The sequence below is a fragment of the Pseudoliparis swirei genome, chromosome 7 (assembly GCF_029220125.1).
Source record: "Pseudoliparis swirei isolate HS2019 ecotype Mariana Trench chromosome 7, NWPU_hadal_v1, whole genome shotgun sequence".
NCBI classification, from domain to species: domain Eukaryota; kingdom Metazoa; phylum Chordata; class Actinopteri; order Perciformes; family Liparidae; genus Pseudoliparis; species Pseudoliparis swirei.
Genome location: NC_079394.1, coordinates 14,332,679 through 14,358,891, shown reverse-complemented (window position 1 = coordinate 14,358,891; position 26,213 = coordinate 14,332,679). Strand labels below are relative to the sequence as shown.

Sequence of the window (26,213 nt, the reverse complement as noted above, 5' to 3'; positions counted from 1 at the left end):
GCTGCCAATGGTTGGTGTAAGCCTCAAGCCCGTCACCATCTTAGTTTTTGACCAACAAAATACAAGATGGCGATGGCCAGAAATCAAGTTGGTGACGGTCAAAAAACAAGATGGTGATGGTCGTAAACCAAAATGTGACGGTCTTGAGGTTTACAGTCCACCAACCATTGGGGGACATCACAGTAACCACACCCACTTCCTAGAAACAGCTTATGGTTGCTGCCCAGAAGGTGAAGTTTTGGATGACGATGTTTAACATCTGGAAAGACGTGAGGAGTTCATGAGAGTGTCGCCATCTTGGTTTCTGACTGTCGCCATCTTGGTTTCTGACTGTCGCCATCTTGGTTTTGGACCGTCGGCCATTAGTGAGATTGCAGGTTTTGGGCCCTTCAGCAACTCGAAGAAGAGCCGTTTTCTCATATCATTGAACATTTCTGTCTTTATCTTGTCTTTTATTATTCTTACACAATGTTTCTATCCTGCTAGGTTTATTAATCAAGTAAATATTATTAGATATTAAACTCTTTCTGCGCGAACAACATGGAGGAGGAGAGAAGTAAGAAGGAGACAAGGGGTAGAGCAGGGGTCCCCAAACTTTTTCCTGAGAGGGCCACATAACGTTTCCCTTGTCTGCTGGAGGGCCAGCCGGGGGGGGGGGGGTGCTGATGCCACTCGCCGTGAGCGCATTTAACGGAGCGGAGCAGCGCGTGCGCTCTGATCGCTCTTTTAATGAAGTATCGATACTAAAAATATGCTAAATCACATCGTGTTTAACGTACGGGTATTTTGTTAGCATCGCTACACCGTGCAGCGTGACAGCAGCAGATGTAGCGGACTAACATTCAAGCTAACCTAACTTCCCAAACGCTGTGGACATCTGAACGCTGATTGGCCGAGACGCGACACGTCCCATCAAAGATGTTTTATTGCGAAGAGCACCACTTCACATTTTTTCCGCGTCTCACTGCAATCTCAACGGCAGCGGGCAGGGTGAAAAAAATAATAAATCGGAACGCGTCTCTGATATTGTTCAGGGGGCCGGTCCCAATGTGGAGGCGGGCCGGATTCGGCCCGCGGGCCGTAGTTTGCGGACCACTGGGGTAAAGGATGGTGATGAAGAAGCAAAGGAAAGGAGCTGGAGAGAAAGAGGAGGAGGAGGAGGAGGAGGAGGTCCTCCTCTATCAGCAGATAAGAGGCAGAAACGGATGGATCCCATTGGCCGGCCTCTTATCTCACATTCCTGAACTCGGGACACATTTAAGAGAAATTTGCGAAATCAGGAAAGCTGAGTATCGTGTCATCTATCACGGCGACACCGGGCCGTTCATCCTCGGCTTCTCCATGAAAGCACAATTGACACTTCGTTTGTTTGGGGGGAGGGGTCAGGGGGAGGGGCGGGGCTTAACCACTACAAGCTGGACGCAGCGTTGGGTTCCTCGTTTGTTGTTTTCAAGGTCGGGGCCACCACTTTTAAAAACTACCGAAGACACTCCGGAAATAAAGGACAGTTTAAAGAAGAGGAGGCGGAGGAGGAGGAGAGGAGGACGAAAGGAGGAAGAGGTAGAGGAGGAGGAATGAGGAAGAAGGTATGGAGGAGGAAGAAGTGACTGGGAGGTGACCGGGAAGTGACCAGGAAGTGACCACGAGGTGACCAGGAAGTGACCAGGAAGTGACCAGGACGTGACCACGAGGTGACCAGGACGTGACCACGAGGTGACCAGGAAGTGACCAGGACGTGACCAGGAAGTGACCACGAGGTGACCAGGAAGTGACCAGGACGTGACCAGGACGTGACCACGAGGTGACCACGAGGTGACCAGGACGTGACCACGAGGTGACCAGGAAGTGACCAGGAAGTGACCACGAGGTGACCAGGAAGTGACCAGGACGTGACCAGGACGTGACCACGAGGTGACCAGGACGTGACCACGAGGTGACCAGGACGTGACCACGAGGTGACCAGGACATGACCAGGACGTGACCACGAGGTGACCAGGACGTGACCAGGACGTGACCACGAGGTGACCACGAGGTGACCAGGACGTGACCACAAGGTGACCAGGAAGTGACCAGGACGTGACCAGGACGTGACCACGAGGTGACCAGGACGTGACCAGGAAGTGACCAGGACGTGACCACGAGGTGACCAGGACGTGACCAGGACGTGACCACGAGGTGACCACGAGGTGACCAGGACGTGACCACGAGGTGACCAGGACGTGACCACAAGGTGACCAGGAAGTGACCAGGACGTGACCACGAGGTGACCAGGACGTGACCAGGAAGTGACCAGGACGTGAACACGAGGTGACCAGGACGTGACCAGGACGTGACCACGAGGTGACCAGGACGTGACCAGGAAGTGACCAGGACGTGACCACGAGGTGACCACGAGGTGACAAGGAAGAGAACTCAGATGTCTGAGGAGGACCGGCGTCTCAGATGGTCTGATGTAAAAAACTCAAACACGTTGATCTGGAATGGACAAAACATCAGCGTGTTAAAAAACTTCTTTTCAACGAACTTCATGAACACAATGTGACAAAGACTGAAGACAATAAACATGAATCATGACATCATGTTTTGTGCACAGTGACAGGAAGTAGACGCCGCTGTTCACGCCTCCGTCGTTGGTCCTGAACATCACTCGCCGTCTTATTGACGTTTTATTTCCTCTCCGTGTTTCTCTCGTTCTGCTTTTCTCTCTCACATCTGGAAACAATATTTATTTTGTGTTTCTCATGTGAACTCTCAAGGGTTTGACACCGATTTGGGTTGAATTTTGTTTGTTTGTGTAATTCAATAAACGATGCGTCAGGACCCCGTGGAGTATCCGGTAAAGTTAGAATTAAATGTGTGTGTGTGTGTGTGCGTGCGTATGTGTGTGCCTGTGTGTGTGTGTCTGTGTCGGCCCTGTTTATGACAAACTGGTCCAATTTCAGGCGTGTCGGCTGATATTTGTCTTTGGCGTCGTTCCTTCCTTCCCTCTTTCCTTCCTTCCTTCCTTCCTGCTAGTCTTTTTAGTTTCCCCTCAGATTTGAATCAGCATGGGGTAGGGGGTGGGGGGAGAGGGGATGGGGGGGGGGTCTGACAGCACAGAAATAATTACAGTACAACTGGCCGTTATATTGTGTTATCAGGCGTCCTGGAGTTGATCAACTGAGGTCAGTGTATGAGGACCAGAAATGATAAACAAGAGGGGGGGGGGGCAACAACACCGTTCTCTCCCGTCTCCTCCTCCCACCTCTTCCCCTCCGGAGGAACGAGGAGAAAGAGAAGAACATTAGAGAAATGTTTTTAAAAAGGAGGTCGGAGACAGTGGAGGTAATAGATGCACCAACATTACCCCGAGGGGCGGGGGGGCGGGGGGAGACATTATTCTGAAGCAAGATGGAGAGCAACGCGGGGGGTGAATAAAAAATACATCTCCATTATTGTGGAGTGGTTGGGGGGATGCAGATGCTTTATTGTGGAGTCAAAGTGGATGTTTCAGAGGTGGAGGTGAAGCGGGGGAGGTGGAGGCACCATTACTCCTGTTGGAGGAGACAGGAGGAGGCGAAGGAGGTTTATTCACACCCTGATGGAGGAGGGTGGGGGGCTGTAGCTTTAAATAAAAATGCACCACCTCCAGCAGGGGGCGGCCTCACACTATCTCTTGTGTTGACGATGCCTTCAGTAAATGAACCGGGCGACTCCTCTGGTTGTATAGAAGTCTATGTTTCATGTATTAAAGCTGCATTCTCTCTCCTGACCACCAGGGGGCGACTCCGCTGGTTGTATAGAAGCCTATGCTTGTAAAATACGAATGCTTAAGATTAACTTTTAATAATATAATAAAAAGCCAGTGAGATGCATTCCTTTATTGTAATTAAAGTTATGCTCTGCAGGAAAAGAAGAATCAACTGAAAATATTGAACCATCGCACATCGTTCAACAAAGAAATGTGGAATGACACGGAATACAAACGGTAGCCATCAATGCTGCGTCAATAAAGAGATGAACAATAAATGATGTTGTCATCAGGAAGTGTGCGTTAAAAAACAAGAACACATTCTATATTTCTGACTGTAGCGCTCACACCGACCAGCAGGGGGAGAAATGCTCGCTAACTTAGATGCTAACGGTCGGGTTTTCTTTTCTTAATTTCTCCCCTTTTCAAAATAAAATAACCATCAAAGTCTTTTCTTCTTGGAGGGGAAACGGAGACGAGGAGGAAACACGCCGAGGGCCTACGCTGCAGTTATGAAGTATTAAAACATCTTATTCTGACAGTGGAGAACATTTGTTCCCCAAGCTATCAACTCAAAACATACAACCCACTTAGAAGAGATCATATCTCTGATAATAAATCGTACGCTGGGCTTTCATATCAGATTAATTGTTGTAAAAGTTGATAGTACGAACTTTAAGGCTCCCTCTTGTGGCTCAAACGTGAACTGCAGACTGAAATGTTTGATAGGGAGAAACTATTTTTTATTTGATGAAACAAATAAAATTTCTTGAAAACCAAGTTATATATATATTTATATATATATATAAATATCTATTAAAATATATAAATATTTATACATATATAAAGATAAATATATACGTATTTTTAAATATATACATTTATTTAAATTTATATATATAGAAATATATATATTTCTATATATATATATATAATTCTATATATATATATACATACACATGTATAACGACACTGTAATTTGAAGGGTTGTATTGTTTCCGAGTGACGGTTTTAAAGAGGTTTTACAACATTTTACTAGTTAAAAGACAAAATAGAAAATAGTTTCACGTTCTTTTCAAACTGAAACGTCCCGACGTAATCTGCCCGGTAACACTGCTGATAAATCATGAAGAACATCTCCTCTGGTTTTGACCCGGAACATTTCTGATTATAGATTATTGAACTCAAAGTAAATATAAACCTGACCCGAGGTGAGACTCCTCCCCCTCTCACGTTGCCTTCACTTGCGATCATACAGCAACGGAAATAAGTCTCTTTGAGACGCGAGAAAAGGAGGAAGTGAGGGGGCGGGACAGGAAGTACAAGACAGTCCTTCATCGCTGACTCCGGATCAGATTCACAAGCTTATTAAATGATTTTTTGGTTTCAAAACACAAAATAAATCGGCTTTGTTCTGGTGGGAAACAACGTGTAAAGGTTCAGGACTACATTACCCAGAGCTCACTGCAGCAAGACAATGTCCAATCAGATTGCCTCACATTCCTAGTTGCATCAGACAAAGTAAAGACAACTTTAATTTCAAACGATTCTCTTGTCTTAACTGCCGAAAAGTCGCCGTAAACAGGAGGAGCGGTGCATTGTAGGTAATGTAGTCAGGACAGTCTGTGGGTCTCTACGAGATGGCCTTGGCCTCGGGCAAGAAGGCGTCCCAGTATTTTATCAGCTGTGGAAGCAAAAGAGGGGAATTATTATTTGATTGTTTATTTAATTTAATTATTTCATTGATGTAACAAAATTTGATATTGAACCATTTTGTGAAACACTGTTTTAATGTTTATTATTACATTTTGTATTATTGTGTTATTCATAAGTTAATCTGTTTACTAGGATGTAATAATGATATAATAATTATCTCGGTACCTTCTGCTGGGTCAGGACCAGAGACTCCAGGTATTTGAGGATGATGCTTTTAAAGTCCTTCACTCGTTCTTTCTGTTGGGAAAAGAAACGTTGACATTTATGAACGACCTCAGCATCAACAGATGAAACATTCACTCATTCACTCACTAGTTCATTTACTCATTCACTTGTTCATTTACTCATTCATTTACTCATTCACAAGTTCATTTACTCATTCATTCGTTAATTTACTTATTCATTCGTTCATTTATTAGTTTATTCATTCACTCGTTCCTTAATTACTTCCTTCATTCACTCGTTCATCCTCCTCGTCCTCACCTCAAACCGGCTGACTTCTCTGCGTATGGTTTTGGAGATGAGTTCAAAGTCTCGTTCTCCCTGTTGGACTTTTCCCTCCATCTGAAACCAGAACAAGCAGAAAACTGAGTGTTTACATGTTTACATGTTGACATGTTTTTATTATTATTATTATAATAATAATTATAACTGTTACAAAGATGCCAACTGAGCAGATTGTAACTGTTAAAATGTAATTTAAAAAAAGAATCCTGTAGATCCTGCTGTACGAATTTAAATAAATACGTTCAACAAAACAAAAGCTTCTCAGTTTGTTTATTGACTTTAAAATGTTGATGTTGTTGTTGTTGTTATCTGTTGTCGTAATCTGCAGAATGATGATTTAATCCTAATGTTTTCTGTCTATAAATTTAACCATGTATCTCAGTCGTAGTTTAGATGTTGTTTGTTATTTAAATTGGTTGTTGTTGTTGTTGACTAAACTAACACAACAAAGAGGTTTAATTATCTGGTTAATGAAGAACGAACAAAGTCTCAAGAGTTTGTTTAGTTAAGAGGAAACGTGAACAAAACCATAAAAATAAATGTCATGTGACTGACTGAGATGCAACAAATAAATAAACAACCCAACAAGAGGATGTCATCAGGAAAATGTTCAAATAAACGGTAGCAACGAATATGAAAATGTAAAAGAGCAGCGAGGAAAGAGAGAGAGACAGACAGGCAGAGAGACAGACAGAAACAGACAGACAGGCAGACAGACAGACAGGTCCTACCTCCTCTATCTCCTGGTTGCAGGAAAGCATGGCAGGAAAAATGCAACAAAATTTAAAGAGGAAAAAAAAAAGTGAAAACAGTGAAAACCAAAATAAACCAACAGAACAGAAGGTGCTCTATAATAGTATATATTATATATAGTATATTATATAGAGAGTATAGTATACATTATATATAGTATAGTATATATAGAGTATAGTATATATTATATATAGAGTATAGTATTATATATAATATATTATAAATAGAAGACTATAACACCTGGAGAACACGCTGAAAACCTTTTGACCAGAGTCATGTGACCAGACAACATTTATCGGATTATTTTAACTCCTGCAGAGCAGTTTGAGTTGAGTTGTTTGTTTTGTATCTCTTTGTATTTCTTTTGTGTCTTTGTAGTTCTTTTGTATCTCTTTGTAGTTGTTTTGTGTCTTTGTAGTTGTGTTTTGTCTTTGTAGTTGTTTTGTGTCTTTGTAGTTCTTTTGTATCTCTTTGTAGTTGTTTTTTGTCTCTTTGTAGTTGTGTTTTGTCTTTGTGGTTTTTTTGTATCTCTTTGTGGTTGTTTTGTATTTTTTTGTAGTTGTTTTGTGTCTTTTTGTAGTCGTTTTATGTCTTTTTGTAGTTGTTTTATCTCTCTTTGTGGTTGTTTTGTATCTATTTGTAGTTGTTTTGTGTTTTTTTGTATTATATTGTCTTGAAGTCATTCTCTGACATGTATAATTATTAATGTATATATGTCTCCGTAATGATCTGAAAGAGTATTCTCTCTTCCATCAGGATCATTATGGTAATAATTACATTTGTTCTGCTCCACAAGGTCTGAAGAATATATTACTGTTGTCCTTTTAACAATTTACTAAAAGTTATTTCCTAAAATACCCAGATTTTTTTTTTACCCTGTTCTGATTGAATAATTCAATCTTGTGCAAGAAGAACCTTCAGAATAAAAGCTCAACAACTCTGGGTGTTGTTCCTGCTTGCGGTCCACAGGGGGCAGTGTAGTTCAATAACTCTCAGAGCTGCAGACCGTTTCTGTTCTTTTTAAATGTGTTTACATCATTAATAAAGTTAATTTACTCATTTTAGCTGCAAATCGTATTATTGTTTATTCCATTGGACATATTTGGGCTCTTTTAGTCATTTGTATACACAACAAACGCATTTATTAACTATTACATCATTCCATAATTTGGGCAGTAAAATAATCTTTTTAAACAACTGACAAATTATAAATGTATGATGTTGTGTTTTTTAAGAAAATGCACTTAATTGTTAAATGTCAGTAAATAATACTAATACTTAAATAATTTGATGAATGTTGCAGAAGCAAAAATACCCTCAACTAAAACCTTCCTGTTCATCTAGTGTTGTTCTTGTTGTTTGTTTTTTAATTTCTTCTACATCAGCTCCTACATCACTGGATCACTTTTATTCTGAAGGAAACTTAAAAAACTGCAGATTTAAGACGCAACATTTCTTTATAATTTCTAATCCCTTGTTTATTTGCATGAATGACGTCCTACAGATATAAATAAAGACCCGTCTGAGTTCAGGCGTAGCTGACGGAGAAGGACGGACTGACGGAGGAGGACAGACTCCACCGTGCCTCCAGCAGCAGGTTTACAGCGTGAAGTAAAACTCTTTATTTATGTTGTTGTGTGTTTTCTGCTGTTTGTTGTCAAAGCGTGAACCGAAACCGACTGACAGGCGGAGGAACAAATAAGTGTTGGTTGTAACTCTACTGACAGCCCCTCCCCCCCCCCCCCCTCTCACATACAGGACTGTCTCAGAAAATTAGAATATTGTGATAAAGTTCTTTATTTTCTGTAATGCAATTAAAAAAACAAAAATGTCATGCATTCTGGATTCATTACAAATCAACTGAAATATTGCAAGCCTTTTATTCTTTTAATATTGCTGATTATGGCTTACAGCTTAAGAAAACTCTAAAATCCTATCTCATAAAATTTTAATATTTCCTCAGACCAAGTAAAAAAAAAATTTATAACAGCTGAGTGTTTGTCAAGGCTCAGGAAACCCTTGCAGGTGTTTCGAGTTAGACAATTCAAGTGATTTGTTTAATACCCTACTAGTATACTTTTTCATGATATTCTAATATTTAGAGATAGGATATTTGAGTTTTCTTAAGCTGTAAGCCATAATCAGCAATAAATCAGAATAAAAGGCTTGCAATATTTCAGTTGATTTGTAATGAATCCAGAATGCATGACATTTTTGTTTTTTAAATTGCATTACAGAAAATAAAGAACTTCATCACAATATTCTAATTTTCTGAGACAGTCCTGTACATACACACAGACACACACTAAAACTCAGCCTTTTCCCCCCCAAAAACCCCACTTCTGACAGCTGCTCCGCTCTAATACCAGACCCCCAACGATGCCAGTGTGTGTGTGTGTGTGTGTGTGTTGACAGGATGTATTTGTGTGGTGACAGCTCCAACAGACGCTGTATCAAACTACTTTTCTGTTCCCTGGTTCGTCCACAAGTCTGACTGAGAAAACAAGATTTATATATGTATAAATATTTATATAAATTTATATGAATAGATAAATATGTATCTATAAATATTTGAATATATATATATATAAATACAAGATGTGTGTGTGTATATATACATTGATATATATATATATATCAAATGAAAAATAAAGGTTTTCACATGACTGAGCCGGTGAGGAGCGCTTGTTTACTCCGCCTTGACACACCGACAGCCTTGAGAGGGAAGAGAGTCCAACCCGTCTGTCTGTCTCACCTCCACCCGTCTCACCTCTATCATGTCCTCGTGTCTCACCTTCACCCGTCTCACCTCTCTCATGTCCTTCTGTCTCACCTTCACCCGTCTCACCTCTCTCATGTCCTTCTGTCTCACCTCCACCCGTCTCACCTCTCTCATGTCCTCGTGTCTCACCTCCACCCGTCTCGCCTCTCTCATGTCCTCGTGTCTCACCTCCACCCGTCTCACCTCTCTCATGTCCTTCTGTCTCACCTCCACCCGTCTCGCCTCTCTCATGTCCTCGTGTCTCACCTCCACCCGTCTCGCCTCTCTCATGTCCTCGTGTCTCACCTCCACCCGCCTCACCTCTCTCATGTCCTTCTGTCTCACCTCCACCCGTCTCACCTCTCTCATGTCCTCGTGTCTCACCTCCACCCGTCTCACCTCTCTCATGTCCTTCTGTCTCACCTCCACCCATCTCACCTCTCTCATGTCCTCGTGTCTCACCTCCACCCGTCTCACCTCTCTCATGTCCTTCTGTCTCACCTCCACCCGTCTCACCTCTCTCATGTCCTCGTGTCTCACCTCCACCCGTCTCACCTCTCTCATGTCCTTCTGTCTCACCTCCACCCGTCTCACCTCTCTCATGTCCTCGTGTCTCACCTCCACCCGTCTCACCTCTCTCATGTCCTCGTGTCTCACCTCCACCCGTCTCGCCTCTCTCATGTCCTCGTGTCTCACCTCCACCCGTCTCACCTCTCTCATGTCCTTCTGTCTCACCTCCACCCGTCTCGCCTCTCTCATGTCCTCGTGTCTCACCTCCACCCGTCTCGCCTCTCTCATGTCCTCGTGTCTCACCTCCACCCGTCTCACCTCTCTCATGTCCTTCTGTCTCACCTCCACCCGTCTCACCTCTCTCATGTCCTCGTGTCTCACCTCCACCCGTCTCACCTCTCTCATGTCCTTCTGTCTCACCTCCACCCATCTCACCTCTCTCATGTCCTCGTGTCTCACCTCCACCCGTCTCGCCTCTCTCATGTCCTCGTGTCTCACCTCCACCCGTCTCACCTCTCTCATGTCCTCGTGTCTCACCTCCACCCGTCTCACCTCTCTCATGTCCTTCTGTCTCACCTCCACCCGTCTCACCTCTCTCATGTCCTTGTGTCTCACCTCCACCCGTCTCACCTCTCTCATGTCCTCGTGTCTCACCTCCACCCATCTCACCTCTCTCATGTCCTCGTGTCTCACCTCCACCCGTCTCACCTCTCTCATGTCCTTCTGTCTCACCTCCACCCGTCTCACCTCTCTCATGTCCTTGTGTCTCACCTCCACCCGTCTCACCTCTCTCATGTCCTTCTGTCTCACCTCCACCCGTCTCACCTCTCTCATGTCCTTCTGTCTCACCTCCACCCGTCTCGCCTCTCTCATGTCCTCGTGTCTCACCTCCACCCGTCTCACCTCTCTCATGTCCTCGTGTCTCACCTCCACCCGTCTCACCTCTCTCATGTCCTTCTGTCTCACCTCCACCCGTCTCACCTCTCTCATGTCCTCGTGTCTCACCTCCACCCGTCTCGCCTCTCTCATGTGGTGTCTCACCTCCACCCGTCTCACCTCTCTCATGTCCTCGTGTCTCACCTCCACCCGTCTCACCTCTCTCATGTCCTCGTGTCTCACCTCCACCCGTCTCACCTCTCATGTCCTTGTCTCACCTCCACCCGTCTCACCTCTCTCATGTCCTTCTGTCTCACCTCCACCCGTCTCACCTCTCTCATGTCCTTCTGTCTCACCTCCACCCGTCTCACCTCTCTCATGTCCTTCTGTCTCACCTCCACCCGTCTCACCTCTCTCATGTCCTCGTGTCTCACCTCCACCCGTCTCGCCTCTCTCATGTCCTCGTGTCTCACCTCCACCCGTCTCACCTCTCTCATGTCCTCGTGTCTCACCTCCACCCGTCTCACCTCTCTCATGTCCTTCTGTCTCACCTCCACCCGTCTCACCTCTCTCATGTCCTTCTGTCTCACCTCCACCCGTCTCACCTCTCTCATGTCCTTCTGTCTCACCTCCACCTGTCTCGCCTCTCTCATGTCCTTGTGTCTCACCTCCACCCGTCTCACCTCTCTCATGTCCTCGTGTCTCACCTCCACCCGTCTCACCTCTCTCATGTCCTTCTGTCTCACCTCCACCCGTCTCACCTCTCTCATGTCCTTCTGTCTCACCTCCACCCATCTCACCTCTCTCATGTCCTTGTGTCTCACCTCCACCCGTCTAACCTCTCTCATGTCCTTCTGTCTCACCTCCACCCGTCTCACCTCTCTCATGTCCTTCTGTATCACCTCCACCCGTCTCACCTCTCTCATGTCCTTCTGTCTCACCTCCACCCGTCTCGCCTCTCTCATGTCCTCGTGTCTCACCTCCACCCGTCTCACCTCTCTCATGTCCTTCTGTCTCACCTCCACCCGTCTCACCTCTCTCATGTCCTTCTGTCTCACCTCCATCTGTCTCACCTCTCTCATGTCCTTCTGTCTCACCTCCACCCGTCTCACCTGTCTCACCTCTCTCATGTCTCACCCCCCCCACCCCACCTGTCTCACCTCTCTCATGTCTCACCCCCCCCACCTCCACCCGTCTCACCTGTCTCACCTCTCTCATGTCTCCCCCACCTGTCTCACCTCTCTCATGTCCTCCTTGGCCTGCTGTAACTTCTCCGGCTTGTTGTTGAACTGAAGTTTCGCTTCAGCTTCTCGTTTCTTCTGCAGATGAATCTGACCGTCCTGCCACTTCTGCCAGGTCTTCATCCTGTGGTCAAACACACACTGCACACACACACACTTAAAAATCAGAGAAAAACATCAAAGATAGAGAAACAGCTGTATGCCCTGGTGTATATATGGATGCTTTTCTCCATCAACCTTGACCAATTGCCTTCAACCACGTCTACCTGTCTCTACGACCCCGTCTACCCGTCTCATCGCTATACTGGTCTTGTTAGACCTTAGTGCTGATAAAGGACTTATCAAAACTAAGAGGATAGATCACTTGGCTCCTGTATTAGCTGATAGTATACTTGACAGAGCTTATAGTGAGGGCTGAATCCGGTTCACCTGGTCCAGCCCCTTGAGATGCTGCTATAGGCTTATAGCTGCTGGGGGATGTTTAGGATACACTGAGCACCTATCTCCTTTTCTCTCTCTCTCCTTATGAATGAATTTTCATCTCTTCATCACACATTACTAACTCTACTTCCTCCCAGGAGTATCATAAGGTCCATTGGACCTGGCTGTGTCTGAAGCTGGTCCTGGGTCAACGGAGCTCAATAAATCCCAACAGAACCCAACAGAACCCTACAGACAGAACCAACCAAAACCCCACAGATACCAACAGAGCGCAACAGAAATCAACAGAACCCAAAAGAACGCAACAGAGAGAACCCAACAGAGCCCAACTTAGCTTAACAGAACCCAACAGATCCCATCAAAAGCCAACAGAGCCCATCCGAACCCAATCCCCGTACCTTGACGGCGGTGAGCAGGCGGACGTAGTCCCCCAGCAGCTCGGAGAAGCAGTAGAAGTCGGCGTGGGCCTGGTCTTGGTGCAGCTGGTCCATCTTCTCCTCCACCTCGGCCAGCTGGGACAGGGCCCGGGACAGAGCCGTGTGGTCCTCGCTGTTCCCCAACATGGCCGCCGACTTAGCGAACAGCGCTGTGTTCACCGACAGCTCTGGGCGTGGGGGGGGGGCAGCCATGACGGGTGTGACACAACATGTAAAGAGCCCCCTGAGGTCAGAGGCGGTACTGGCGTGATTTAACCTATTTATTAATGTGAACGTGATTAATATTCTAGCGGCAGTACCTCCTTTGACCACAGGGGGCTCTGCCGCCTCCAACCAGAGCCCCCCGTGGTCGGAGAAGCTACTGCCTCTAGAATATTACCTCACTCCAGTGGCGGGCCGTCAGGGCCTTCTAAGCCTTCTATGAAGGCCTAAACATAATTACACAGTTAAAGCTATTTTATAATTTAAAAATGTTTAAAAAAAATATTTTCTTAATTCATATTTTCTTATTGCACTATTGTCTTCCTCTGTTGTTGTGATTCCATCCGGCAGCGCTGCTTCCAGTCCAATTTATTTAAACGGGATGTCACCTCTACGGTGACATCTGATTGGATAAAAGCTCCCGATGGAAGGAGAGCAGCTCATCTCAGGCCTTCACACAGGCCAAGCACAGCCTGCTTGAAGTACATGGAGGCCTTATCGGTGATTGACATACTCTTCAACCAATCATATCGCTAGTTTGACATACTGGGTGTATTGTTTGAGGTCCTTCTGGAAGCCCATGAAAGTACGTCAGAGTAACCTGCACTGTGATTGGTTAGTGGGCCCGCATGCAGTTCAACGGAGAGGAGAAGGAGATAGATTAGCGGTGGTCAAGAAGTTAAGAAGTCACCACAGTTTAAGTTTTTTGCTTTTAACTTTTAATGGCGGACGGAGGAGAAGCGGACTTGGTGGCGGATTTAATCTCGAAGCCTTTCTCAAGGAGGACGTTTCAGGAAAAGAAGGAAATTATAACATACGGCCGCACCACAGCGAGCTAGCTTCATTGAGTTGTGTGTTGGCAAAGAGAGGAGGATGGACTTTAACTTGAAGTGAAGGGAGTTGGTGAGTGAGCTGCTTGTTGTGTTCATTTGTCTCTGTGGTTTTTATTACCTTCGCATTGAAAATGCGGAAGGTTATGTTTTGATCGCCGTGTATTTATTTATTTATTTGTATGCGTGTTACTCGCATAACACTAAAAGTATTAAACTGAATCGCATGAAATTTGGTGGGATGATTGGTTATTATCCGGGGACCATTTGATTAGATTTTGGGATCGATCGGGTCAAAGTCATGAAAAGGTTAAAATCTTCACGGTCAATTTTTTCCCAATTGGCATGCAACTAATGCCAAAATGTTCATAATTCAATGCCCAATCTTGTGATATGCGAAGGTATGCGCTCTACCAAGTGCCCGTTCTAGTTATATGTTGTTTCTGGTTATATTGAGTGTGAGGCGTTTTAGTGCCACAGTTCTGTCTGATTGTTTTGTCATGTTTTGTTTTGTCATGTTTTGTTATATATAAATGTGGCTGGTTCTTGTAAATGTGTTCTTGTCATGGTGTTTATTACGGTGGTGTGGACTACAAGCTTTGTCCGTTAATGGAGCAGCATCCCGTCATGCGCGTGTTTATGTATCTGCACTCTGCGGGTATGTATTTGTAGGTGTTGCGCTTCATGTGCTCCTTCACAATAAAAGCCCCGGACCGGAACACTGGTGAACTAATATCTTACATTAGGTTGTTCAGCTGTAGTAAGACGGCATTGAAGGCCTCGGTAGAAAACGCACTGCCCGCCACTGCCTCACTCTCATATTAATATAACAAAATACTTGCAGGGTTCGTACGGTCATGGAAAACCTGGAAAAGTCATGGAATTTTAAAATGGTCATTTCCAGGCCTGGAAAAGTCATGGAAAAAACTTAAATCACAAAAGTTTTGGAAAAGTCATGGAAATCGTGTTATATTCACATGTTCATTCACGCCGAGTTTGAAATAATAAATATGTTTTAGAAAGAAAGACGCTCAAAATATAAGCCGGCATCCGCTCTCTTACTGGCGGCGCAAATTTTTTTTCACTGGAAAGTTCGCTGGTCATTTGTTTAATTTAATTTATACTGTATGCGTTGGAATTCACATTGTTTAAATACTAAATGTTCTCACTGTTTCATGTAGAAACCGAGATTTCAGTTTGGTCATGGAAATTTGGTTTAAAGTCCTGGAATAGTCCTGGAAATCCATTGGTCAAAATGTGTAAGAAACCTGATGTATTATAAGAGGTTAAATTATATATTTAAAATTAAATAAAGAACACCTAAATGCATTAATTAGTAATATCATTATTTATACTTTTGGTTCTTTAAAGTTACGGAAAAAAAGGAACTTTAATGTAATAAAATATTAACTAGTTGTAATTAGTAATCAAATAATAAAACGTATATAACTGGAATACCTCTACTTTTTGATACTTTTTAACTTTTCTTACGGTACTTAAAAGCGACTACAATGTATTGTTGATTCTGGCGCCCCCCGTGGACACAAGTGGTAGTGCATCTAGCACCATATTACTCACATTCACATTAATAAAGAGGTTAAATTAGACATTTTAAATTAAATAAAGAACACGTGAATGCATCAATTAATAATATAATGATTTATACTTTTGATTAGTTTAAAATATAAACTAGTTATAATTAGTAATAAACACTCAAACGTATATAACGAGTATCGGTACTTTTAGTTTTTGATACTTTTTCACTTTTGTTATTGTACTTAAAAGTTTAACTTCAATGTAGTGTTGATTCTGGCACCCCTTGTGGACACAGACCCCCTTAAGTCCTGGACCTGGAGCTGGACCCGGTCCTGGTTCTGGCTCACCTCTCCTGTGGCAGACCAGGGACTCCACGCTGGCGTGAAGTTTCCTCAGCTGGACGTCCAGGTTCTCAAAGTGCTGCTGCTTCTCCTCGAACCACTGAAACACAAGGGGACATCAGGCCTCCTACTCTCTCAGGAGAGTCCTTATGGCTCCCTCCCTCCTGCTTCCTCATGACCTTCTGCCTTCCTCCCTCCTGCTTCCTTATGTCCTTCTGCCATCCTGCTCCCTCATGAGTGTCTTCATGTCTTCCTTCCTCCTGCTTCCTTATGTCTTTTCTGCCTTCCTCCCTCCTGCTTCCTTATGTCCTTTCTGCCTTCCGACCTCTTGCTTCCTTGTCTTTTATGCCTTCCTCCCTCCTGCTTCCTTATGTTTTTTCTGCCTTCCTCCCTCCTGCTTCCTTATGTTTTTTCTACCTTCCTCCCTCCTGCTTCCTTATGTCCTTTCTGCCTTCCTCCGTCCTGCTTTCTTATGTCCTTTCTGCCTTCCTCCCTCCTGCTTCCTTATGTCCTTCTGCCTTCCTCCCTCCTGCTTCCTTATGCCTTCCTGGTCCCTCGTGATTGTCCTCATGGCTTCCTCCCTCCTGCTTCCTGAAGTCCTTCCATTCAAGTCTACTGTCTTTCTCCTCCTTTGTGCTTTCTTCCTTCCTTTTGTATTTCCTTCCCATCTTCTTCACACACTTATTTCCTTTTCTTATTCATTCCTTCACTTTTCCTTTCATTCCCTTCTCTCCTCATGTCCTCTTCCTCCTTCTCTCCCCCCTCCTTCTCCTCTCACAGCATCTGACTCGTTCATCTTGATGGTCATCTTGTTGACGGCCTCCGCCGCCTTGTTGACCATCCGGAGGATTCCAGCGCTGCTCAGAGCCTGAGTGCTGACGGCCCGCGGCAGCTAAACAACAACAACAACAAACAAACAAACAGGATCAGAGCTTTAGAGGGAAACTTCCTCGTTTAGACCTTGTTTATTATTATTGACCTTTTATCTTTCAGGTCTAACGTTTACATTTATATTGTTATATATAATAATATATATTATTATATTATATGAGAAATTCTTATTATATAAGATATATAATTTAATAATATATATTATATAATGTATATTATATGTATAACATAATATATTATTATATTTTATGATAAATTATATTATATATACGTGTATTATATAATGTATTATTCTATACTATATATACTCTATATAATAATAAATTATATGATATATTATATAATATATGTATATATTTTATATATTAAATTATACTATTGATAATATATTTATAGATTATATTTTAATATATTACATATATATCTTAATCAGTGTTGGGAAAGTTACTGAAAATTAGTAATTAGTTACAGTTACTAGTTACTTCTTTTAAAAGTAATTTAATTACTTTACTCGTTACTGTATATCAAAAGTAATTAGTTACTAGGGAAAGTAACTTTTAAGTTACTTTTATGTCTGCTTTTTTAATGTAATGAACAATAAACAATAAACATATTTTGTAGACCTATTTATTGCAATCAACAGGGCAACAGGCCTTCAAATCAAGCAGTAGTACAAAAGTCCCTTTTAATACTTAACTTTATACAAAATAACTGTCTCTTAGATGTGGATAGGGTCTTTGCACCTGCACATAATTTACAACTCACCACTACATTTTTGTCTTTAATTTCGACGAGCGAAAAGTAATGTCCATATTTCCAGGAGAGAAAGCTCATTCTATCCGCACTGTCGGCCATGATGTGGTTTAATGCTCATTGATTGATTCGATTGGTGTTTATTGTAGCGACCCTGTGAAGTGGCTGTCAATCACAGTGTGGCACCGTGCATGCTGGTCGAGGGGGCGTGCCTGTGATTGGCAGAGTAGAGGGGAGGCGGGGTTAACCTGCCGGAAAACGGGAGTTAAGGTTGGTTGACGGGAACCGTTGTTGTTGTTGACGTTCGAGCTGCTGAGCTGAGAGGAGCACGCTGTCTGTAACATGTAAATCCGCATCATGTAAACACACAGTGTTGGTGGATGCCCAATAAAGTGAGGATTAATAACGTCGTCCCGTCTCCGTGTCATCAGTGCCATAACGTCCGAGACGTTACAATATCATTGCGCCACCAAGGTCCTGCGATGTCAGATCAGAAGCAGCTAAAGTAGGCCTAGCTTGTCTTCTTGTCTGCAAGTGTTCATTTTTCACAAAAGAGAGGAACGTGAGTAACGAACTCATTTACATTTCAGTAATTGTAACTGCGTTAGTTGAGTTAAAAAAATACTTCGTTACATGCTCGTTACCGCTAAAAGTAGTGGAATTACAGTAACGCGTTACAAAGTAACGCGTTACTGTAATTACAAAGTAACGCGTTACTCCCAATACTGATCTTAATATATATTATATAATAAATTATTAGAGAACATTTATAATCTATTTAATCCATTTTCTCGTTTCTTTCTCTTTTCTGCTCAATCTCTTGAATTCAATCACATCTGTCCTCCTCCTCCTCCTCCTCCCCTGCCCCCCCTGATTGGTATGTGTCCCACATTTTTAGCTCCAATCACATTTAATGCGTCAGCTTTATGTGTCGAGGGAAAAACAAACAAACCGCTGAAAACGAGAGACGTCTGAAACGGGCTCATTTCTCTTCATTTTGGAAAAGTTTACTTTCACCCTCCTCCTCCTCCTCCTGCTCCTGCTCCAATCTCATTTAACGGGGCGGCCCGGTCCCCCGGGGGGAGGGGTTGTGTTTCATTAGGCCGGACCGACACGCTCGGTCAAGCGTCCGAGTGATTCATCTGTTAAATCTGTGACACAGAACCATTTGTTCTGAGCCCGGAGACGCCAACGTTAGGCCAGGAGGCGGAGGAGAAGGAGGAGACCCAAATGTTCGAGGGGATTTAGTCAGAGTGGACAATAAAGCGAGGAAACAGGAAACAACGCCGGCCTTAAAGCCAGAGGCAGTTTTTAGAGCTCGAAGAAGAAGAAAAGTCAGGTGGGGTTTTTTCTGGACCCGAGTGAGACATCTTCACATGTAGAACATCTCAGAGGACAGTGGTCCCCAGAGGAATCCAGGACCTCCTGACCTCTTGGCCTCACCTTCGGGGAACTGACGATGCACATTTTTTTAAACATCTGATGAGATGCGTTCAGGGTCTTAAGGCAAACATAGCTCTTTTACCTCGGAGCTCTCCAGGAACTGCAGCACGTCGGGGTCCTTCAGTAAGGTGGGGTGCTGCACGGTCCTCATCAGGTACCTGAGGGGACAGCAGGGGGAGAGGCTTGTTGTTGTTGTTGTTCATAATAAAAATTAGAAGTTCTCAGCTGTGTGTGAACTTAATCATTGTATTATTATTAATATTATTTCATAAAACTAGAGGGATGCAGATGTTTTGAGCAAATATTTAAATTAGGTTATATTTTTTAAAAGTTATATATGAAACATCCCTCAAGTTATATGAAAATAATATTATTAATAATAATAATAATAGTATTATTAGTAATAATAAATGTTAGTAATAATAATGTTTATAATAACAATTGTTAGTAATAATAGTGTTGATAATAAGTTTAATAATAAGAATACAATTTAGTAATAATAATGTTAATAATAATAATAATTGTTATTAATAATAGTGTTTGTACTAATAATAATTATTAGTAATAATAGTGTTGAAAATAATGTTAATAATAAGAAAGAAATGTATAATAATTAATGTAAGTAATTATGATAATAAAATGTTAGTAATAATAATAACAATATTAATATAAATTATAAATAATAATACCGTATTATCTTTTGGTCGAATTGTGTTACAAAAATAGAAAACATAAAAAATAAATTCGTAAAAAATATTATTATAAAATAATAATAGTAAGTGTGTTTGTGTGTGTCCATCAGTGTAGAGTTCTGCAGCTCTGAGCTCCATCAGCTGTCACTGGCTGACCTTCCTGTCAATCAAACACCGCCAGGAAAGGCCAACAGAATGCCAGCCCTGCCCACCTCCTCGGTATCACTCACACACACACACACACACACACACACACACACACACACACACACACACACACACACACACACACACACACACACACACACACACACACACACACACACACACACACACACACACACACACACACACACACACACACACACACACACACACACACACACACACACACACACAGTGATAATGATGTATCTAATATTTGTGGTTTAACCTTTCGGCCTGTAAAGTTCTGACCAGGTTGATCTTTAACACAACAAGCACATTAATACATATATATATATATAAATAAATAAACACACACACAAACACAGACACACACATACACACAGAGAGACACACACACACACACACACACACAGAGTATAAATCAGTCCTATTCTCCTCCTCCTCCTATCTTACTGTTTAAAACATGAAGTTCCTGCGATGTCCCTGAATGCACCTCATTCTGACCTAACACATTAAAGAGCGTGCACCTCTCCAGAGCCGACCTCCTCTTCTCCAAAAACTCGTTGGAGGACTGGTCCTCCTTCCCCACCTTCACCTTGGTCATCCCTAAAGAGAGAGGTCAGGTTTTAGGGCTTTTATTTTGAAGGAGTAGATCTTATTTAGTTTGTAGAACATGTCCCATTGAACATTCAGAGTTATTATAGTTATTATAAAATATATGTATTTATACATATATTTTATAATATATATATATATTATATATATATATTATATATATATTATTATAAAATATATATAACGTATATTATTATAATACATATCTATATATATTATAAACTATATATATATTATAATATATATATATATATAAGATATTTTTTATTTTATTATTATTATAATATATATCTATATATACATATATATTATAATATATATATTATAATATATATCTATATATTATATAGATATATAATAAAGCTGCTGAAAATATCATTTATTACATATATATATTATAATAATATATATATATGTTATATATATATATAATATGTATGTGTTTTTTAATAAATTAATATTTATGTTTTATTTGAGACCCTTTGAAAGTCGACCCAAACAGATTCCCCGGGCCTCAGTTTGGTCAGCAGTTGATGAGGGAGTTGAGCTTGTGTGTGAGGCGGTGGCGTTGCTTACCCACAATGCTCTTCTCCGGAGCGGGGGGGACGATGTAGCCCATGTGGAGGTACTTAGAGGCCAGTTTACTGTGGAGGCCCAGAAAGTCACTGAAACGCCTCTTCACCGAGAACTCATGGGTCCTGAACAGAGACATGGAGGTCTGAGGAGGAGGAGGAGGAGGAGGAGGAGGAGAGACATGAAGAGAGACATGAGGAGATAAAGCGAGATCATGCAGCAGCTGTAGATCTCATGTTGAATGAATGGACATCAGTATAGACCAATCAGTGACCAGCGCTCACTTCTTATTTACCTGGCAACACTTAAAGATGGCCGCCGCTCTGACTGGCTACATTATTTATGGTCTCAAACACAACAGGAAGGTTTCCTCACCTTGATGGACACTTTGTAGGCCATGTAGGCATGCATCCCATCACCTGGAACACACACACACACACACACACACACACACATCTCAGGTATCAAACTGGGCGAACTGGTTACTTTCTGTGTTTTCTGGCAGAATTTTTTTTTATTTGAAGTATATTTGTATATATTTAAAGAAAGAGACGGTTAAGAGAAATTGTTAAAGAGCAGTCTGTAGGAATATAGATTATTATAGAGCGTTATAAAGTAGTATAGAGTCATATAGAGTATTATAGAGAGTTCTAAGGTATTATAGAGTATTATAGAGTGTTATAGAGTATCATAGAGAGTTCTAGGGTATTATAGAGGGTTCTATGTTATAATAGAGTATTCTAGGGTAACATAGAGTATAATAGGGTATTATTGAGTATTCTAGGGTATCCTAAAGTATTCTGTAGTATTATGTTGTATTATAGAGTGTTCTATGGTATTCTGTAGTGTTCTGTAGAATTATAGAGTGTTCTAGGGTATTATAGAGTACTCTAGGATATTCTGTAGTGTTCTGTAGTATTCTCATGTGACCCTGGACTACACAGTGTGAACTCACCCACTTTCTCCGGGTCAGACACTGAGATGTTCATGTCGAAGGAGTCTCCTCCCTCCTCTTCTTCAATCTGCACGAAACAAACACACTTCAGTCTCCAGTTGAGGAGAAGTACATCAAATACTACTTTATTCAGTGAGTGTGCGTGTGCATGTGCATAGGTGTGTGTGGTCACCTCGTCGAAGGAGGAGTGTGTGAACATGTCCATATGAGGCGTGATGAGGGAGCAGGGCGGCGTGATGGGGGTGATGGCCGGAGACGGACCATCGGAGAGCAGGACGTCTCTCTCTGGACTGTCCAGGGACACCTCCTCTGTGGCCTCTGGGAGAGGGAGAGAGAGAGAGGGAGAGAGAGAGAGAGAGGTAGATAGATCACTTTGTGTATCAGACAGAATCATAGGAGTCCCATCTTTACGATGGTCCTTCTAGCAGCTACAATATAGACAGTCAACCATGTGTGTGTGTGTGTGTGTGTGTGTGTGTGTGTGTGTGTGTGTGTGTGTGTGTACCTGCAAACAGATCTTCTGGGTCATCATCAAATAGTGAATCCTGTTTGGATCCATTTGAGTTGGTGCTGTTGTCAGCTGGAAGACTGGCTGGTCCTGACTATACACACACACACACACACACACACACACACACAGACACACACAAAGAGGACATTGTTTATAGCTCATTGACCATTATCATTGCAATTAAAATTAAATAAAATAAACTAAGGGCACAATATATAAATTTACATTAAATGTCACAAAATGTAAAGATTTAAAACATTTGAAGATTAAAAGAAATATATATATTTTAAGATTACTTTTTTTTTATTTATCTTTTACAAATTATATTTATTTTCTGACATAAATAAATGAATGTAAACATTTTGAAAAAGTAAAAAAGGTCAATCCGTATCACGTTGGGCAGTTCAGGGTAAAGTTCATTCCTGCTCGACCGCTTTGTAAAGTTCTTCCTCTCTTCAACTCCAGAACCACAGAACCGGTCCTCGGTCCTTCATCTCCTGCAGCCGCTTGGGCCGCCGCCGTGCCCTTCAGCAAGGCAGCAGACCCAGAGGACCGGCCTCTAGCGCTGCAGAACAACTAGATTAATCTACTTAAAAACCTCTCTGCAGATCCACTGAATCACATGAGGGGGGTGTCGCAACTTTATCACACACACACACACACACACACACACACACACACAGACACACACACACACACACACACACACACAGCTTGAATCTTGTGTTCTAGTCTCTTGTGTTTCAGTCACAGGTCTGAGGTCTTTTAGACTCCTGAAAGACTTTAAATGAACATCATTATATTCATAGATTAAATTATAGAATTAAATATTACAATTATAAATATAATTTAACAGCAGTTGCTGTTATAATCACATTTAATCTCAATTAATAACATTTAAATGACATTTAAATCACATTTAATCTAATGTAATCTATTTTAATCATATTTAAATCTCCTTTAATCTCATTTAATCATATTTAAATCTCATTTAATCACATTTAATCTAATTTATTGTGCATTTTATTTGAGTAGAGGCCGTTTGTGGAGTGGTTGAGCGTCCACTGATGACACTTCTGAAGATGTTAATTTGTTTTGAGATACTTCAGAAACAGGTAGTTTTTGATCAGGGTTACCGTGGTAACAAAGAGAAGCACAAACATCTAAAGAAGAAGAAGACGGAATTTAGCTGAGCGGAGAGAAACGGAGGAGGGAGGAAACGAGTGAGGATATAGAGGAGCTTCCTGAGTCCTTACTCAGCAAACACACACACTCACACACACACACACACACACAAACACACACAAACACACAACAACCTATCGTACAGGTCCAGGTCAGACACAACTATGAACTTCTCACCGCAAGCCTGAATGTGCTAGCTGCTAGTTATATGCTAGTTATCTACTCGTTAGCTGTTAGTCAGCTGCTAGTTATCTGATAGTTAGCTGCTAGTCAGCTGCTAGTTATCTGATAGTTAGCTGCTAGTCAGCTGCTAGTTATCTGCTCGTCAGCTAAAGAGTTACAGCTGTGTGCAAAGGGAACACAAGGACACGACAAAGGAAACTGCTGACACACACAAAGACACACACTCACTTATCTCCAGTGGGTCATGTGATCATCGTGGATGTTTCTCTGATCATGTGACTTTGTAAACAACCAACATAAACTAAAGTTACTATAACAAAGAAAAAGTAAAATATTTAGGATCAGCTCTGTGTACCTAATAAACTGGATACACACTGAGCCACTAAAGGTGGAAACATGACGAGTCAAAGGTGATTCAACACTCACCTTAACCCCAAGTCTACCTTAAAAAAAACTCCTGCCAGTCTGTGTGTGTGTTTAACATCCGTCACACAATGTCTATTGGTTCTAGTGAAGCAGAGTGTTGGTTATGAAGACACACACACACACACACACACACACACATGTCATTGAAGAGCTGTTGTGACACTCAAAGATCGCTGACATGAGGAAAACAGAGAAAGTGTGTGTGTGTGTGCGTGTAGTTTGTTTTTGAAGAAACTCTCAACTGATAATCTGAAATATTATTTAGTAACAGAGGTCTCACTCCTCTAAATCATCTGCCTGCTCACGTCTTAAAGGGCCGGTTCACATGTTTATAATACATTAATAAATAGATGTGATATTTAAATGTTCCTCCTCCATCTTCAGGAGTCAGAACATTCCTCCTGGAAGAGGTTCCTCTCCCAGGGAACATGAACATCTGGTTTATGGAGCTACCTTTTACAGGATGGCAGCATTTAGTTTTATGTGGGACTAATGAAGGATTATTTTATATTAACTATATAATTATTAGGGGGGGTCGCGGGGGCACTGGAGCCGATCCCAGCTGACATTGGGCGAAGGCAGGGGACACCCTGGACAGGCCGCCAGTCCATCGAGGGCACATATAGAGACAGACAACCATTCACTCTCACATTCACACCTATGGGCAATTTAGAGATCAATTAACCTGACTGCATGTCTTTGGACTGTGGGAGGAAGCCGGAGAACCCGGAGGGAACCCACGCTGCCACGGGGAGAACATGCAAACTCCACACAGAAGGACCGCCTCGACCGGGAATTGAACCCACGGCCCTCTTGCTGTGAGGCAACAGTGCTAGCCACTACACCACCGTGCAGCTATTAAGCGGTATTGATAATGGATGGATATAATTATTTTGTGGATTTTTCGATAAGTTGATTCTTTAAAGCTCTAATTTCTGTTTTATAACTTTTCTAAATCTGAGAAGAAGCAGAAACGTTGAGAATTATCGGTCAATAAAGTACAATTAGAACCAAAAGCAGCAACATCCACAGTGGACACAATAATATGAATGGCAGCACAATCTAAAGGCAGCAACAACAACAACAGCAACCCTCGTGAAGCCTGTGGTGTTATTATTTATTTGTAATACCGTTTCTCTTGTCGTTTTTATTAACAAACGAAGAATCTTTCAATCTGCACTTTCATTTTCTCGTCCCCCCCCCCACCCCATTACCCTTGAACGCATCACCCACACCTGTGTGACAGTCACCTGACGCACCTCGCTCTGCGTTTCTCTCTGCGCAACCGTGACCCTCGCCAGCCACCGTCGTGCCCGAAGGCCACTGTTCCTCCGGGTCGTCGCGCGCCCGGTTCGCAATGACCGTGAAGCGGCTGCACGCGGCTGCACGCGACGCACCGAGACCCCATTCACAAAAACACCCCCCGCTCCCCCCAGGCTGTCAGGCATCACGCCCTGTCGGCCACAGCTCCCCTCCGGCCTCCTTCGCCTCCTTCGCCTCCTTCACCTCCTCCTCCTCCTCCTCCTCTCACCTCCAGGGTGGCGCTCGGCTCCGGGAACAGGTCCTCCCCGTCCTGTACCTCCTGGAAGTCGGAGAGCTCCGGCGGAGGGTCGCGTGCCGTGTCCGCCATGGTTGATTGTGACGACGGGGCTAGCTGACACGCACACACACGCACGCACACACACACGCACACGAACACCGACGGACAGCCTACTGACAGAGCGAGAGGAGGATGGGGGTGGGGGGGGGGGCGGGAGTCAGGAGGTTTTCCCAGCCCTGTCATGTGACTAACAGGAGTCCCGGTCGGAGCCAGAGAGAATGAATAATGAGAAGAGGTCTCACTTGGAGACGTTTTCCTGAAACCGCTAATTTGACCTCAGGAGAACTGTCGTTTTAAAATCAATTAAAGATCATCCTAATCGATTTATTAGGTGTTCA

General features: G+C 42.7%; 1 protein-coding gene across 1 annotated transcript; it reads right to left on the bottom strand.

Moving 5' to 3' along the window:
- Nucleotides 1-3,845: 3,845 nt before the first annotated feature.
- On the bottom strand, nucleotides 3,846-26,005 carry snx2 (sorting nexin 2). The gene is made up of 15 exons (XM_056418854.1): nucleotides 25,807-26,005; nucleotides 22,476-22,572; nucleotides 22,143-22,288; nucleotides 21,971-22,037; nucleotides 21,391-21,434; nucleotides 21,019-21,160; nucleotides 20,355-20,433; nucleotides 19,050-19,125; nucleotides 16,659-16,772; nucleotides 15,887-15,980; nucleotides 12,934-13,139; nucleotides 12,092-12,235; nucleotides 5,930-6,010; nucleotides 5,612-5,683; nucleotides 3,846-5,414 (listed from the first exon to the last, which is right to left on the bottom strand). Exons 1-15 carry the CDS (start codon nucleotides 25,903-25,905, stop codon nucleotides 5,364-5,366), a joined length of 1,512 nt encoding a protein of 503 aa, XP_056274829.1. The 5' UTR covers nucleotides 25,906-26,005; the 3' UTR covers nucleotides 3,846-5,363.
- Nucleotides 26,006-26,213: the final 208 nt, after the last annotated feature.